The sequence below is a fragment of the Crotalus tigris genome, unplaced genomic scaffold, assembly GCF_016545835.1.
Source record: "Crotalus tigris isolate CLP2741 ecotype Arizona unplaced genomic scaffold, ASM1654583v1 scf7180000024389.207434, whole genome shotgun sequence".
Taxonomy (NCBI): domain Eukaryota; kingdom Metazoa; phylum Chordata; class Lepidosauria; order Squamata; family Viperidae; genus Crotalus; species Crotalus tigris.
This window is the reverse complement of record NW_024100559.1, coordinates 183,085-201,571: the sequence shown is the minus strand read 5'-3', so window position 1 is coordinate 201,571 and position 18,487 is coordinate 183,085. Positions and strand designations below refer to the sequence as shown.

Below are 18,487 nucleotides of genomic sequence, written 5' to 3'. Positions count from 1 at the left end.
AAACGGCAAAGCCCTCCTCCCATACATAAAAGGCACCACAGACAGAATCAGTAAGATCCTCCATAAACACAACATCAAAACAGCATTCTGCACAAACAGAAAAATATCCACCATCCTTAGAAACCCCAAAGATAAAATTGAATTAGAAAATCAAGGAGTATACGAAATCCCATGCACCACTTGTCCCACCACATACATCGGACAAACCAACAGAAGAATAAGTGCACGCATTGAAGAACATAAGAACTCAGTCAAAAAAGAGGAACCAACATCTTCCCTGGTCCAACACCTTAAAGCCACAGGACATGAAATTGACTTTAAAAATACCAGAACCATTGCCAAAAGTGAACATTTTAATAACAGAATAATCAGAGAAGCCATCGAGATAGAAAAACGCCCACACAGCATGAACAAGCGAGATGATACCTCCCGCCTACCAGCCATTTGGAAACCTGCCCTTATTGACAAACGACTCCCTAACCCCAAAATCTTAAACCCCTCTGCAACTCAGACTAACCTGAGCACAACCAAACAGAACACTCCCCCAGCCAATCAGAGCACAGCCAAGCCCCTAACCATTCAGAACACACCTCCACCCAATCAGAACACAGCCAAGCTCCCATCCAATCAGTTCATACCCTCACTGGCAGTTAAAAGGAAGAAACAGCTAAAACCACACATTGCTGCTCAAAGCAAGAAGCTAAAAACACCAGCCTGAAGATGACGAATGTGACTTCGTCGAAACGTTGCCAAGACACTTCCAATTTTACGCGGGAGAAAACCCGAACAACCAAAGACCTATATACAAATACCCGCGAAAACCTCAGAAAGAAAACATATATATATAATATATATTATATATATATATATATATATATATATATATATATATATATATATATATATATATATATAGAGAGAGAGAGAGAGAGAGAGAGAGAGAGAGAGAGAGAGAGAGTAACCTATTTTAACATACTGTCTAAAAATGTCGTTTGTGATAATTGACTGTGGCCTAAACACTAGCCTCATTTGCTCAGCTGTCCTAGTGCAGAGAATCAAGCAGCTGCTCTCTCATTCTGCCTGTGGCACATTCTGTTTCTAGTAATAGACTTAACATATATCGATCTTAGCAGCCTGCTGAAAATATGTGATTTCCTCAGCATGGAATAAATGTTCCTTCTTGTCAAGGATTTCATTCTACATGAGTTGCATCAGTTTGTTTTGAAGTGAGGCCAATAGGAAGGCACCACATAAACACGACTCACAGAACAGCCCAAAACACGTATTTCAATAGAGAGAAATTCCCTGAAGATGGGCTCCAGCATGAGTCCAAAAGCTCGGAAGAGATTTACCCAAATTCGATCTCATGTCATTATCCTGGGACAGGTATATTTGCCTTCATTCGTGAAATCCACTCTTTTTTTTAGAACTGATAAAATGTAGGCACTGTTTTTTTCAGGTGGGGAAAGCAAGAAAACTTCAGTCTGCATCTACTGGGAAAGCAACTTTAAGGTGATTAAACTGATCATCTGTTTATGATGGCTCTCAAAAGCAAAAGAAAAGGAGCCCCACCTTCTTGGATTATAATAACAATAATAATTATATAATGACTTCGCCTCGTCCTCCTCCCATGTCTCAAAGTAATTACAGATATAAAAAACACCTAAAAAGTAAACACTAGTGGTTTACTCCAAAGCATAGTGGAACTGGTATCTCCTCCAACCTTTAATCGAGTCCCGGATAAAACGCCGCTAAAAATGACAACAAATTTGCATGTGATTGATTCTTTCATTGTGGCTATCTTCAGATAGTAATTCCTTGCCTTGAAGAGTTTTGGATTTTGATGTGTCTGTGTTATTATTGTTCTTTTTGTGAACAGTAGAATATTTATAATGTGCGATCATGAGACAAAGTTTGAAGATGAAGTCTTACTTTGCAAGCAAATATGGATCCTGTCCTTTAACTCTTCTTGAGCGGTCTTCTATAGCTCACTTCAAGACATCATGTAAACAGCCTTTCACAGATAAACAGCAACTTGAAGAAAACAATCTTTTTCTCTTTCTTTCCTCACTCCCTGTAGGTAGCCATTTCCTATCAACAAGCAGAGAAAGCCTTATGTTTGGAGACATATGAGCCATGCTTATAGGGGGCAAAAATGGATAGCAGTTAAAAACTACAAAAATAGAGGAGTGTCACATCCCTCTCTCCCCCTCTTCCTCCCTGCCTTGAATGATAAATTCAATGGGGGTGTCTATTTTTAACCTCCTGTTCTTTCCTTTTTGGCAGAGCAATCAGTGCTAGCTGAGCTCTTTGACGGAAGACAGCCAACTAACCCCATTTGCTGCCTTTTGCAATGACCAGCAGCTTTTCCCAGCTGCTAGAGGGGAACCTTTTCACATGAAGCCCACTTCTACGGCAACACCATGACCAGCAACAATAGTCCCGAGGAACCACTTTCCACAACAACTGTTAGTTCAGTTCTGGTTGAGGCTGGGGATTGCAGAATTGTCATCGCTCTTCTTAAGGTAAGCGGAACAGAGCCTAATTCTACCTCTGCGCCTCGGGCTGGGTTAGTATTCTGTACTCGGCTCAAATGTTCATGTATAAAAAGTTAATGCTGAGCTGCAGAAGGAAAAACCCCAAGGAGCGGGATAATGTACGGCAAGTTTCTGATGAGCGAAAGAGTTTAAAAGCCAATCAAGCATCATCCAGGATAAATAATTTGCTTTTTGATGAGTGAGTTTAAAAATCAATCAAGCATCATCCCAGGTAAATAATTTGCTTTCTTTAATAAAGACATATTGACTAAAATTAAATAAACAGCACAGGCAAGTGTGCAGGAACATCTTTATTTGCATGTAGTTTTCTCTGATTTTAATTGCATTCATTCAGAATTTATAACTTTGTTTTCCATATTGTTAAGGATTATATTCAGTTTATAAAAGTGCATTAACCTAAGCTAATTAGCTAAAGGAATCATTATGATGTTAATGTATAGGAAAATCATTAGTATTCATATGATCCAAATATCAATTTGCATTTCACAAAGTAAAAAGGCTGATTTAAAACCTTAATGAGAATTATTTCACCAGCTCATTTTAGTGTACACATTCATTGCACATGTCCTCTGTTGAAACTTATGGATGCTGAAGTTTATGTGCTATTGTATTTTTATGTGAGCCATGAGAGTTGTTTTTGATTATGGTGACATACAAACATCTTTAATATAAATAAATGTTTATAAATAAAAGTAAACTATTATTATGGCTTTTAAGGAAAATCCAGGCTGATCCAAAATAGTGAAGTTCACATTATACCTATTAAAATAAACATGTAAATTAGTAAGCTTAGTTCTATTTATTTAAATACTTCTACTCTAAGCATGATTTCATTTAGATCCAGCTCATAATCCTTTATGTCAGGTGTTCTAACCCATGACTCACGGATTGCATGTCAACCTGGACAGCTAGTAATGTGGTCTCACATGTTGATAAACTTTTAATATTATTTATATATAATATACATTAACTATATTATATAATTGTATATATGGTCCAAGACAATTCCTCTTCACTCAGTGCGGTCCAGGCAAGCCAAAAAGATTGGACATGCCTGTTTTATATCCTTTATGTTGATTTTGCTTATTATTGCCTGAACCAATTATTGTACAAAAATATGGAGTACTGTATCTGCTTAGAACAATATTTGCTTATATTTTTGTTTTAGTGTGGCAAATGGGTACAGCTGCAGCTAGTTGAATCAGTACCAAACGTATTAGAAATTGGCAGCAATGAAGAAGAGACCAAAAAATTATTACATGATCATGAACTTCTCCTGGCTAAGCTTAAGGTAAGAGAAACAGTACAACCTGAAATACTATAATTTATGATTTTTGCTGTGATTTGAAAGTTGAAATTGGACATTCAGCAGAATTTGGTGCATTGTCACAATCATATAAGTCATGAAGAGCTCCTCCACATTATTAAAATAACCCTTAAAAAAATCAAGCAGCAGCTCTTCAGACCTATCTTGTTTCACAGATAGGAGTTAACAACTACACACGATCAGCATCCACAGACAAGCATTGACAAATACTTGCTTCTGATGGCAACATCAATTTCCATGTTTTGTGAATGGCTACCACCAGATGGCAGAGTCGGTCATAAGCCTTGACCTTAAGTGCCCTCCAGATGTGTCCGGACTATAATTTCCATTGACCTGGCTGGCTGAGGATCATTGTAGTTATAGCCTAACACAGATGGTAGGCAACAAGTTGACAGAGGAATCATGAAGGTCTTTTCCTATGTCAAGTCTAATACAATGAAAAAGGATCATGAAGGACAATAAATAAGAACAAATCAACAGTAGCCTTTACTCCCTAGATTGGCAAAGTATAGTTTAAAGTCCCTGAAAGAAAGATGATATGGTACTTTTATTACCTTCTATTTTTATTTCAGCTCCCAGCACTGTACCCCAGTATGTACAAATGTTGGTGTAATGTTTCAATGGACACCAGAACACATGGAATTAAAATAAGTTTCTCTTTCATTTTATAGTCCTCTTTATCCTAACTATAATACCAATCATACTTTATCATACTTACCAATGATAACATTAGGGAGAATGCAAAAATTGCAGATGAAATACTAAATGGCAGTAGTTCACACAGTCTTCTGAAACCTTTGCAATTCACATCTGGGAGCCCATTTAGTCTAATTAAAGTAGATTATCATGGCTTATACCTGACTTATAGTTCATGATACACTGAGCCATTAACCATGTTAGCTACGACTTTTGGCACTTCCAGTTCAGTTCATTTTTTATATCTGTCAAAGGAAGGTGGGCTCTCAGGTGGTAGACTTTGTTATATGAAAAGGCATCCCATTGTTACTATTTTTGAACTAATTGTACACATTTTGTACTAATTTTTTTAACTAATAAATTTTTGTTATTGTCTTTTTTTTAATAGACAGGGGCAAGGGTGTCAACATTGCAACATCCCGATCAAAACCGCCTCCTTTTATAAGTTGCTTACAAAAAAGGGGGTATGACTTTGATTGCATGGGTGTAGCCACAATATTGGCTTATTTATTTATTCAAAATGTTTATATAGCCACCCACCTGATACTGAACTCTGGGTGGCTTCCAACCAACAGTTAAAACAGCATCATTGTACAGTTAATAAATATATCTACTAAAACCACAAACAGTAAACTCCCATCAATCTCACCCTATACCAGCACTTGGGGGAGGGGACTCAGGTCTTAAGTGCTTTTCAGAAGACTAGAGGGATAGGAAAAGATACTATAGCTGAAGTAACAGGTTATGAAGTAGCTAATAAGGTTAAGTATTTAGGAGTATATATTACAACATCTAATGGGAAATTGTATAAGAATAATTATGAACAATTGTGGATAAAGGTACAAAAAGACTTAAATGACTGGCAAAAACTACAATTATCATTGTTGGGGAGAATTTCAGTAGTAAAGATGAATGTTCTACCAAAGTTTCTTTTTTTATTTCAGATGTTACCCATTTTGAAAAAGGATGCAAATTTGGAAGAGTGGCAGAAGGGTATCAATAAATTTATATGGGGTGGCAAGAAATCAAGGGTTAAGTTTAAGATTTTACAAGATGCTAGAGAAAGGGGTGGACTTAAAGCACCTAATCTGAAATTATATTATGATGCGGCCACCTTAACTTTAGTAAGTGATTGGCTCAATTTAACAAATAAAAATATTTTGGTTCTTGAAGGCTGGGATTTATTATTTGGTTGGCACGCATATTTAGTTTTTGATAAGAAAGTAGATTGGGTGTTTAAGTCACATATTTTAAGAAATGCCATACTTCAAGTCTGGAAGAAGTATTATTACAAATTAAACTATAAAATACCCATTTGGGGGATTCCTGGACAGGCAATTCAAGGGGTTTCTAAGGGGGTGAATTTTGATAATATTTCGTATAAAGAGTTGCTCATTTGGTCAGGTACGGATTGGCAATTAAAGTCTTTTGATTTGTTAAGGCAAGAAAATATTTTACAATCATGGTTTCAATATTTACAAATAATGGAGAGATGGAGGGTAGATAAGAAGGTGGGAATTCAGATTAAAGATCAGAAATTTGCTCATATCAAAAGAATTTATAATGAGTTAATAAAATTGGATTCGGAAACAGAGTCAGTAAAAGATTGTATGATCAAATGGGCTCAGAATATACAGGAACCGATCTTAATGGATTCCTGGGAGATAATTTGGGTTAGAAATGTTAAATTTACTCAAGCACAAAATTTGAGGGAAAATTTTTATAAAATGTTTTATAGATTGCATTTGGATCCTAAAAATTTATCTTGTATGTATCCGAATTTGCAACCCAAATGTTGGAGATGTGGTTCCTTGGATGCAACTTATTTTCATGTTTGGTGGACTTGCAAAAATATTAAAGCTTTTTGGATTATGATTTGGTGGAACATTCAAAAGGTTTTTAAAAGGAAAATTAAATTTACTCCCCAATTATTTCTTTTGGGTATTTTTGTGGATTTTGATGTTAAAGAAACTATTTTAATGCTGAATTTAATAACAGCAGTAAGACTATTGGTGGGTCAATATTGGAAAAAAGATTCTCTGCCTTCTTTAGAAGAATGGGTATTCAAGGTTTCTAATTTAGCAGAAATGGCTAAAATTTCTGCTTATTTAAAAGACCATTCACAAAAGAGATATGTTTCTGTATGGAGAAGATGGATAGAATATATTCAGAAGAAGTATGGAACAACAAAGTTTCATTTATTTTATGAATAATGGATTTTTATTAAATTATGAATTGAAGTTTGCAGAGAGTTAAAGGTTATTATGATTTTGGTTATTGTATAAGTAGTAAATTTAAGTTGATTATGTTTAGTTTTTTTTGTTTTGTGTAACCCTGTACTGAGCTCTGGGAAGCCGGGGGGGGGGGGGGAGAAGGGAGTGGGGGAGGGGGGAGGGAAGAGTATGGGTAGTATGTTCAATAGTTCAGATAAGTAGGAATAGTTTTATATTTTTAAGATTTTTTTTTAACTTTTTTTTTGGTGATAGAGGATTGCTCGGGCATTTTCCCCTAGACCGCATCTGATTGAGAAGAAGAGGAGAGGGATAAGCAAGTAGAAAGATGGAGGAGAGAGGGAGGAGAGGAGGAGAGTGAGGAAGAAGAAGGAAGGGGGAAGTGAAGAGATGAGAGGGGGATGCAGTTTGGGGGGAAATGGGTGAGCAATGCCGGAATTTGTGTGTTGTATTTTAACTTGTTATGTATCTGAATTCTTTTTCTTATGATTGTAATGAAAATAAAATAATAAAATTTAATAATAAAAAAAGAAGACTAGAGGGATAAAGGCTTGCTGAACCTCAGGGGGAAGGGTGTTCCATAGGGCAGGGGCCACCACCGAAAAGGTGCACATCCTAGATCCAATAAGATGGCAATGTTTAAGGCAGGAAGGGATTAGGTAGTACAGATAGATATCCTTAGGGAGAGTTGGTCCTGCAGATAACCTGGATCTGTGCTACATAGGGCTTTAAAGACAATAACTAGCACCTTTAATTGCATTTGGAAGAAAACTGGGAGCTAGTGCAATTGCACAACAGAGGTGTAGCATGGGTAAATCTGGGGCAAACATCAGTACATGTGCTGCTGTATTCTGAAACAATTGTAGCTTGCAGGTGGTTTTCAAGGACAACTCTGTAGTTGCAGTAATCCAACCAGGTAATGACCAAGGGATGAGTGTCCTTGGTTTTTGACTCACACTTCCAAATGTCCCTGCAGGAGGAACAGGGGAGAGGTGTCAGTCTTGGACACAAAGAACAAAGCTTGTCACTAAGAATAGAATAGAATAGAATAACAGTGTTGGAACAGACTTTGTAGGTCAACTAGTCCAATCCCACTGCCCAAGCAGGAGATCCTACTCCATTTCTGACAGATGGCAATCCAGTCTCTTCTTGAAAGCTTCCAGTGATGAAGCTCCCACAACATCTGAAGGCAACCTGTTCCTTTGGTTGATTGTTCTCACTGTCAGCTATGCTTCAGGAAGAGATGCAGAACAACCAGTTGCTCTTTCAGTTCAAACAACAAGATATTTGAGGCCATTTTGCCATTGGCCGGAAGCTTATGGCAAGGGAGAAGTTATTAATGGTTCGGAAGAAAAGACATTATCTGGCTCCTCGTGGTTCCATTTACTATGATGCTCATAATGCTCAGGTCCCTGTGGGTAATGGAATAACATTAGATTTTTTAATGTAGACTATTTAAATACTGTACATAGGTGCCTCAAACAATATACTCTGAATTTTAGCACACATGGTATCAATCTGCAGCTTGCAGCCTCCACTTTGTGCCATTTATTCAGTGCAAATAATGACAGCAGCTTCCTTTCTGTAATAAAAGCAGAACATGCCTATTTTGTGTGCTGAGAGATCTTGAACAGAACTTGGATCTTGTAAGCTGAGGTAAATAACTTATTTAAAAAGTAGTTAAGGAAGCTGTTCATTTCTGAACATCATGGGAAGGAATAAAAAGCTGCCCCCGATGCAGAAAATTCCTTCATGGAAGTTCTAAAGCAATGCATTCCTCATAATGAACCTACTTTCACATTAGTGAGAAATACGATTTCATAGAACATTATGCATTGAAATCACACTGGGAAGCAATCATCGAAAGCAGAATTAGACAGAATCGACTCAGAAGGCAAAATTCAGGTAGGAGGTAGGGAATTGTGTTATTGATATGATTATTTTCATTGGTAGCAACACATCAAATGTTTCCTTGAGAAATTCATGGTGGTGCTCACTTCTCCAATTTTTCTCACAACAACTCTATGGGGTAAGCAGACAGAAAGCGGCTTTCCCCTAGTCATCAGGTGAGATATTGTGGCAGAGAGTAAATTTGAATATGGGCCTCTCCAAGTTCTAACCCAACATTCTAAGTACATTCCAATGCTTCAACAATGAAACTTTTGAAAGTTATTTTAAATGAAGTAAATCTTTATTATCTCTGTAATATTTGTGTAGAGTGTTACAATATGTAGGATCTCTTAGTGCTACATCTGAAATCTGGAAATGAGAAGAGGCCATGTAGCCATTTGGATGAGTCTTTTTTACTGCTTAAAATCTTTCTGCCTCTGATCTGTATCTTTAAGGTGACCAACTTTTTTACAATGAAAAGGACACAAATAAATTGAAGAAAAAATATTGTAAATAAAATTGCGCTCAGCAGCAATTCCTATTGGCTTTCGAAAGCCAATAGAGGGAGTAGCACAGCTCATGCAAAAGTTGAAAAAAACCATCAAAAAAAGGTGCCGGAACGCCATTCTGAGCATTCTATGAGAAAAAAAAAGCCCTGCAGATTAGTCTTCAAATATCGAAAAGGAGGACATGTAGGAGGACACTTTTCGAGGGAGGACAGAACTTACAAAAGGAGGACTGTCCTCCCTAAAGGAGGATGGTTTGGTCACCTTAGTATCTTAAAAATATCCATTCGCACCTTGAAAATCTAACACCTGGAATGGAGTCTACATCAATCAGCTTATCAATAGTGAATGACAGGGAGAGATTTATCTACAGCAGAGGTCTTCAAACTTGACCCTTTTATGACTTGTGGACATCAACTCCCAGAATTCTTCAATAAGCATGCCTGGCTGAGGAATTCTGGGAGTTGAAGTCCACAAGTCATAAAAGGGCCATGTTTGAAGACCCCTGATCTACAGCAAAGAAAGTATTCAGGTTGCAGTTTGGGCACTCGGTCTCTAAAAGGTTCGCCATCGCTGACCTAGATGATGGTAGACATATTGGCTGGGATTTCTTGGAGCTGTAGTCCTCAACATGTCTGTAGGATGACAAATTAGGAAAGATTTAAATAAAAAAGGCTTCAGGCTACTCCAAGCAAAAACTGCATTGGTTTAGATCTGGTTCATTTGTTTGTCTCACAATCTTCAATATACAGATTATTAATCTCACCTCCATAGATCTAGGCCTGGAATGGCTGAGAGCATTTTAATTTAATGCACTTGTCAGACCACTTTAGCTGTTCACATTTTCAAAGACAGAGGCCCATACCTCAGGTTGTTTACTTCCCTTTTTTAGTCATAGACTTTGTTTTCTAGTAATGGAGTCCTTTCTTCCATAATGTTTATCTCCTTGGTCAAAATATTTTTTCTTTGAATATGAATTCCACGTGATGGTAAGGAATAATGCTGATGACAAAAAGTGGAGCTGAAGATAAAATGGAGGAAAAAAATAAGGATGATGAGATAATAATAGCTAGCAGCCTTTCCAGACTTAGGTTTAAGGAGATTAGATGAATAATTGCTGGGACAAGGAGAAAATCTAGAGAATTTGAAGTGTGGTGTTACCAGTGTTTTGTTAATGCTCAGTTTTATTTATTTTTGAAATAGTGGAAGATTTTTTTAAGAGATGCTAGGAGGGTAAATGAACTGAATCTGAATTTGGAAAATATAGAAATCTGGTTAATTTAGGAACTTGTGATGATTGACCATATTTTAATGGAATGCACTTTGTAAAATGGCTGTACTCTTGAACTTAAGTTTTCCTGTGCCTCAGACCATAAAATCAGGAAGATTTTTTACCCATGTAGGTTGTTCCACTAGCTGCAGCTTCTAATGAAATTTCAATGAAATATAATATATACATTATAATTACAATCTTGCTATTATACATTGCTATAAGATCTGTTACTTATTGTTCCTAAACAAAATTTAAAATAATTGTAAATGTGATTCAATTAAAAGAAAGTGCTTTGTACAATGCTATTTTATGCATGCCTACTGAACTGATGTTCCATTGGATGTTAGGAATTATTGTTTTATTCCCTGAAATTCATTGATTTTCAGTGATTTGTTGAATCAGTCTATCTTTTATTGCTGTCATTGAATTGAATTCATCCACTGATCATTTGCTTCCTCTTCTCCTTCAACTTTTCCAAGCATTATGCATTTCTTAAGGAAACTGGCTTTCTGTATGAATAGTGTCAAAAATATAAGGATCCGTCCTGCCTGGGCAGGGGGTTGGATTAGATGACCTCCCAGGTCCCTTCCAACTTTATTATTATTATTATTATTATCGATCATCGCACAGTCAACCAGATGTTCAGACTGGATTTGGCATTTTGTCTACCTATCGAGTCCTTACCCAGGACCTGGGATAGGCAGATGTGGATGTTTGATGGTATTACAGATATCGTCGCAGGATGGAAGCAGTTCCTATAAGGCCGCCTTTTGCAATTGACTAATAGCGAATTTGTCAATGCCAATGGTGTTCAAGTGGTGCTCCAGTTGTTTTGGGATTGCACCCAAGGAGCCTATTACTATTGGTACTACCCTTGCTTGCTTTTGCCACAGTCTTTCTATTTCTATTTGTAGGTCTTTGTATTTTGTTATCTTCTCCAGTTCTTTCTCTTCTATTCTGCTATCTCCAGGCACTGCCACGTCCACTATCCAGACTTTTTTGTCTTTCTTATCGACAATTGTTAAGTCTGGGGTGTTATGTTGCAGGTGCTTGTCTGTTTGAATTCTGAAGTCCCAGAGCAGTTTAATTTTATCATTTTCTATGACTTTCTCTATTTTATGATCCCACCAGTTTTTGCTTACAGGCAAATGATATTTTTTGCAGATCTTCCAATGCACCATTGTTGCTACTTTGTCATGCCGCTGCTTGTAATCAGTCTGTGCAATCTTCTTGCAACAGCTTACCAAGTGGTCCACTGTTTCTTCAGCTTCTTTGCATAGGCGGCACTTACTGTCTGTTGCTGTCTTCTCAATTTTGACTTTGTATGCATTTGTCCTTAAGGCTTGGTCTTGTGCAGCCAGAATTAGTCCCTCGGTCTCTTTCTTCAATTTTCCTGCTCTTAGCCATTGCCAGGTTTTATTATTATCTGCTTTCCCAGCTATTTTTTTAATGTATTGGCCATGTAGTGCTTTGTCTTCCCATGCCTCTATTCTGTTCTTCATTTGGTCTTTCTTGTAGGCCAGTTTGGTCTCTCCAGTAGTTAGTAAGCCTTCCTGATATACTAATTTCAGTGCATCTTCATCATTGTTCTTCAGATATTCTTCCAAAGCCATTTTTTCTTCTTCAACCATCTGATGTACTTGTAGCATTCCACGCCCACCTATTTGCCTTGGTAGATAAAGTCTATCAATGTCACTGCGTGGATGAAGGGCATGATTCATTGTCATTATTTTTCTGGTCTGCCTATCCATTGCTTTTAGTTCTGCTTGAGTCCAGTCCACTATTCCAGCTGTGTACCTAATGACTGGGATTGCCCAGGTGTTGATTGCCTTTATGGTATTTCCTCCATTGAGTTTGGACTTTAAGATCTTCTTCACTCTCTTGATGTATTCACCTCTAATCTTTTTCTTGACTTCAGTGTGCTTGATGTTGTCAGCTTGAAGGATACCCAAGTATTTGTAGTACTCTTCCTCATCCAGACTCTTAATGTTATTTTCGTGGGGCATCTTGATTCCTTCAGTTTTCATTATTTTTCCTTGTTTGATAGTAAGTGTGGCACATTTGTCCAAGCCAAACTCCATTACAATATCTTGGCTATATATACGGACAGTGTTGAGCAGCGATTCTATTTCAGATGATGTTTTTCCATACAGCTTCAGATCATCCATGTAAAGGAGGTGGGATAGTCTGGCAGATGTTTTTGATGTTTGATAGCCATGTCCTGAGTTATTCAGTATTGTTGACAGAGGAAACAGTGCAATAACAAATAGTAATGGTGATAATGAATCTCCTTGAAATATTCCTCTCTTGATATTAACCTCTCCCAGCTTCTCACCATTGATCTGCAACTGTGTCTTCCATTGTGCCATCGATCTTTGCACAAATTTTCTGATGTTTCTACTGACTCCTGTTATTTCTAGGCACTTTATTATCCAATCATGTGGCAGAGAGTCAAATGCCTTTTTGTAGTCAATCCATGCCACATTCAGGTTGGTCTTCCTTCTCTTGCAGTTTTCCAAGATCATTTTGTCTATTAGGAGTTGATCTTTTGTTCCTCTGCTATTGGGGCGGTTTCCTTTCTGCTCAGGTGGAAAGAGATTGTTTTCAACTAGATGCTGTTGTACTGCATCAGCTACCACACCAGTTAGTAATTTGAAAGTTGTTGGTAAGCAGGTAATTGGCCTGTAGTTACCTGGTGTTGCCCCTTTTGCTGGATTTTTCATTATTAGGTAGGTTTTCCCAGTTGTTAGCCACTTTTCAATTTCTCCTCCTTGTAGTATATTGTTGAACTGCTTGGCAATGAGTGGGTGTATAACAGTTAGATGTTTCAACCAAAACCCATGCAGTTCATCTTCACCTGGTGCTGACCAATTTTTGATTTTCTTTGCTCTTTTTTCTACCATTTTTGTTGTTATTACTAGTTCTTTCATTTCAACTTCTGTTTTATTTGCATCCACCTCTTTTAACCAAGCCGCATCCTTGTTGTATTTCTTTGGGTTATCCCATATCTGCTTCCAGAACTGCACTGTTTCTTCCTTGTCAGGTACTGCCTGATTCCTTGCAGTTTCTCCATTGATGGATTGGTAGAAACGTTTCTGATTGGATTGAAATTGGAGGTTCTGCCTATAGTTTGCAATTCGAGCTTCATATCTACTGATTTTCCTGGCTATAGCTGTTATTTGTTGCTTTATTATTTCCAGTGCTTCCTTGATCTTCCTTGTTTCTAAGTGGTATTTCTTGATTAGGTATTCTTTGGTCTTCTTGTTCTTCAGCTTCTTTTCTTTCATCTGTTCTAGCTTGCTTGCATGTGATCTTAACTTGCTGATCTTATTTTCTAGTCTAACCTTCCATTTTTGTGGTGCACTGTTTGTTTGTTTTTCTTCTTTGTTGATTTTGTATCCCAGGTATTCAGTTATAACTGCAGCTGTGCTGTACATTAGTTGGTTTGTTTCTTGCAGTGAATTGGTGCTTATGCTTGCCATTGCAGTATTTGCATCTTTTAATGCTTGTGCTAGCTGTTTCTTTGAAACAAGCTTCAATGCAGGCAGCCTTATTCTGTTGTTTTTGTGCTGTTCTAAATGCTCAGTTATTCTTTGTTTCAATTCTTTTATTTCTTTAGTTAGAGGGTTTTGTTCTTCCTGAGGAAGAGGTGCCTGGTTTCCAAATGAGAACAGTTGTATATCTCTGCTGGATTCCTTCACTGCCAACTCCCCCTGGTTTGCCTCTACATTCTGAATTACTTCTGGTAAGGCTTTGATTTCTTTGCCCTGGGTAAACCTTTGCAGTTCGTCCAATTCTGTTTCTGTGAATACTTTATTTCGTGTTATAAATCGGCGTTGATCTGCTAGTCTCTGTTCTGTTATTTCTGATTCTGGATGTTGTTCTTTCCAGAACTGGTGCATTCGTTTTAGATATCCTCGTCTTGTTGGATTTGATCTGTAGTAACAGATCATTATTTCTTTGTTTTCCATCACTGTGTATCTGCGACGGGTAAACACCTTTTCTTCCAGTAGTTCTGCAGCTGCTGGCCCTGGTTGCTCAGCCAACAGTCCTGAGTCCTGTAACCCATTTTTCACCAGATATCCAGGAACTCCAATATCTAGCGTGGACCTTGTTAACCCGGGCGACATCCGAGCCGGTATGGCATTCTGAAATTTACGTCTCACCATATTTTTTATGGGAGAGACACTCTTTGTCTGACTCCTCTGATGAGACCTGTCCAGTATGGTTGAACCTCTGGCATAGCTCTCATCTTCCTCAGAGTACACAAGCCCCACAACCACGTCAAGGTAGTGCCTCACTGGGGGATTATTCTTATTATTATTATTAGCGTTACTTAAATTAGAGTTTTGAATGAGAAATCTGGTTTGATTTGTCCTGTAATTCATTTGTTTTCCTGTCTGTGCTTGGTTTCTGGCAAAAAAAAAAGCCCATTTGGAAGAATGACTGTACCATTATCTTAAAATCACATTCTGTGATTTCCTTAAGAACTATGGTGATATGCTTACTGACTACTATGAAAAATGTACAAAAAATGGGTCCAGTTACATGGGTGACTTGACTTACAACTGCAATAACTTAAGACCAGATTTTCGATTCAAATTGTGACTGTAGACTTTTCTAGCTAGTAAGAGATATACCTTCATTGGGACAATTGCATGAACTGCATGAATATTCAATGAAGAATCTGCATTTTTAATATTAAGATTTGTCTTGTTGTGAAATATTCTGTGAAACAAATTGTTATGCTTGGTGCTCTGTGAGTGGATTAAACTTTGAAAGTGAGTTAGAGGATTTAGGGAATGTATCTACACATTCTTGACTATTTGCCAAGGTCCTGTTTTGTGTCATAGTAAAGGTCACAATGGACTAGAGCAGAGACCTTGGAATGTATGCATAAACTCTGCTCTGCAGAATTAGTTTTCTTTCTGAAAACACAGGCATTAGTGAATAAGTTTGTCCTTGAAATTCATTCAGAGAGTTGCTCCAACCAAAATAGAGGAATAAATTAGGAGAGCATCTAGTTTGGGGGAAAATATTCATGTTTTGTTGTAATAATGAATATATGTAACTCAGTGCTGAATTGTTTGGTTCTTGGGTCATGATTTTACCTAGTCTGGTGATGAAAAGTTGGCAACGAAAAAAAAACAAGCCCATCAAGAATCTCTCAAATGTTTGTTTTAGGAGGAGGAATAGTCTGTATTAGATTGAGCTATATACTTTGTTAACCCTGGAATCTGTCAGAAGGTATTTAATTGGAACTATTTCAATTAAAAAAAACCAAACAATAGTGTAAAGCATTATGAAGATTTCCCCCCCCCAAAAAAAATCTTGCTAGAAAGGCATTTCTAAGTCTTTCTATCCGGTAGGCCACCAATAAAAACTTGCTTTTGTTCATATTTCACTTGATTACCAATACTTCAGGTCTGTAACATCTCAGCATGTGCGTGTGTGTGCACTCACACACACTTACACATACAATTCTTATTTTAAGACCTTAACAAACTCTCCTATGGGCTTACTGTCAACTTTCATAGGGAAGGGGCTTCAGCAAATTGCTCTCAGTGGGACTCCCTTCTTGTTTCTGCTTCTATTGTCTTTTATTAGCTCTTTCCCTTGATCCATACTACTGCTTATTATTATTGCTTTGCCCCTCAAGAGAGCAGATTAGCAGGCACTGGTAGCAGGGGAGAAGGAGAAGCAAAATAAGATATAAGCAATGGCTCTTTACTGCAGTGGGCATCTTAGCAGAATAGTAAATAAAGAATAGTTAAAAAGAGGGATTCAATACAAGAAATGCTGCCTTAGTCTGCTGAACATTCATATAATTGGGTACTGTGACTCATGTAGTCAACCTGGTAAGTCTCACACATCACACTCAAAGAGATGCATCAGTCTGAAAAAACAAACAAACCACATTAAACTCAGGAAAGCAAAAGTAACATTTACAACTTCCATTTATTCAGACTAACAGTTTGCTTAGACAATAGTTTCTTTGCCTCCAATCCTGTTAAAATTTATCTGTTACTTCTAAAAAAAAATTCCTATTTCATTGTATTATGTTTATGCCCTAAAGCATTTCAAATAAGTGGTTTAAAAAGCCTCATCAGGACAAAATTGTAGCTACCTTACCTGGTTATATAAATATAATGCAGAAAGCCCATAGCAAGTGTTCAACAGGGAGGGAAAAAAATCCAGATTGAATCTATGATACAGGTAGTCCTCAACTTGCAACAGTTTATTTAGTGACCATTTGAAGTTACAACGGGATTGGAAAAAGTGACTTATGACCATTTTTCACACTTAAGACCGTTACAGCATCCCTCATGGTTATGTGCTTGGCAACTGATTCATATTTATGACGGTCGCAGCGTCCCGGGGTCATGTGATCCCCTTTTGCAAGCTTCTGACTAGCCAAGCCAATGGGGAAGCCGGATTCACTTAACAACTGTGTTACTAACTTAACAACTGCAGTGTTTCACTTTTAACAACTATGGCAAGGAAAGTCGTAAAATGGGGCAAACCTTGCTTAACAAATGTTTCGCTTAACAACAGAAATGTTGGGCTCAGTTGTGGTTGTAAGTTGAGGACTACCTGTACATCTAGAAGAGGCAAAGGAAGACTTCCATCTGAAGATGGAAGCACTAAGCTTAAATGGACAATGGTTTTGCTGCATCACAAAAATGGGCATTTACACGTTGACTATACATTGGGATAAAGTCAGTAATGTCCTGCAGATATCTGTTCATTTTTCTTTTATTTCTCTCCCCTGACACAACATTTCCTGTTTTCTTCAACAAACCAGGCAGTACAATTCAAATTTCTTGACACTTTCAGTATTCTCCCCTTCCTGGGATTGGTCACTTTGAAATATCATATCCAGGAAGGTCATTTTTCTCAAGTAGTTCAGTAGTTCATTCATTGGGCTTTAACCTCCTTCCCCTCCCATTTTAGTACTCATTTAGTAATCCAGATAGCTTTCAAGTGTTCATTTTATGCCTATAGAAGATAAATAGGTGCCTTGTGGAGCAAGAGAGGAAGCAAACCACTTGCTAATTCTCTTTCCCACCTCATATATCTGGGCGAGGGAAAGGTCTCTCTTTCTTTGCCAGAAAGAAATGGGGAAAAGACCTGCGGAAGGACAATCAGAAGAGTTGAATGGATAATCAGCTTGAAGAACATTAAGGGCAATCATCAGTTGACTTAGTCAGTAAATATCCAAACATTGTTCTCTAGCCACAGAAGTGGTCAGAATGCAATGATAGGAATGCTAGAATTAGTAATGACAGATACAAAAGTGCACTGTTGTGTGTTGCTCTGTGACAACATACACTTGGATAATAGCATGAGCTGCCATCTGGAAGGGCTAGAAGATGGGTTCCTGGAAGTATTGCTAGGCTAAGGGAAAAGACAATTTTAAAGCAGAAGGAGTGTACGGGCCACTTAGCCATTTTTCCAATGTTTCTTTACTACAAATTTCATCCCTCCCATCAGCTGGTTTCTAAATTGCTTGATTCTGTTCCAAAGTTGAAATCAACGTGGTTTTGTCTGATGTTAGGAGAAAAATTGTTAAGGAATTGTTCTGTGGGTTCTTGAACAAAGTAATAGGATTCAGAGGAAAGAAAAGAATATCATTTAAAAATTTCTTACTCTTTCATTTAATTTCTCTTGCTTTAACCCTAGATAATTTGCTTTTAAAAGCCAATATATTTGCTATTCTAATCATGGGCTTTACTTTCCCTTAGGGAATTGCACCTGAAATGAAAATAAGCGAATACATTAACTGTACAAACTTGGACACATTTACAAATAGTAGAAAAATATGAACTACACTCATTGCAGTATTATCAGATCAGGGCTGCAAGAATCTGAACAACAGTTAAATTGCAGTGGAAAAGTCTTTGTCATCTAATGGATCTTCCGCATTTTTTCTCCCCAGATGTGGTTGCCCTAATTAATCAGTTTTCATAGATGGCATGTGTACAAGAAGCTAGCTCCCAAGATGT

At 37.4% G+C, this 18,487-nt stretch overlaps 1 protein-coding gene across 7 annotated transcripts in view; it reads left to right on the top strand.

The window, feature by feature from the left end:
• The first annotated feature begins 2,294 nt into the window (after positions 1-2,294).
• Positions 2,295-18,487, top strand: part of CCDC141 (coiled-coil domain containing 141) — a 144,427-nt gene continuing 128,234 nt past the window's right edge. For all 7 annotated transcript variants that reach the window (XM_039329172.1, XM_039329170.1, XM_039329169.1 and 4 more), the window contains exons 1-2: positions 2,295-2,525; positions 3,727-3,849. In XM_039329172.1, coding sequence (XP_039185106.1) covers positions 2,424-2,525; positions 3,727-3,849 — 225 coding nt within the window. In that variant the 5' untranslated portion in view covers positions 2,295-2,423. The remainder of the gene's footprint in view (positions 2,526-3,726; positions 3,850-18,487) is intronic.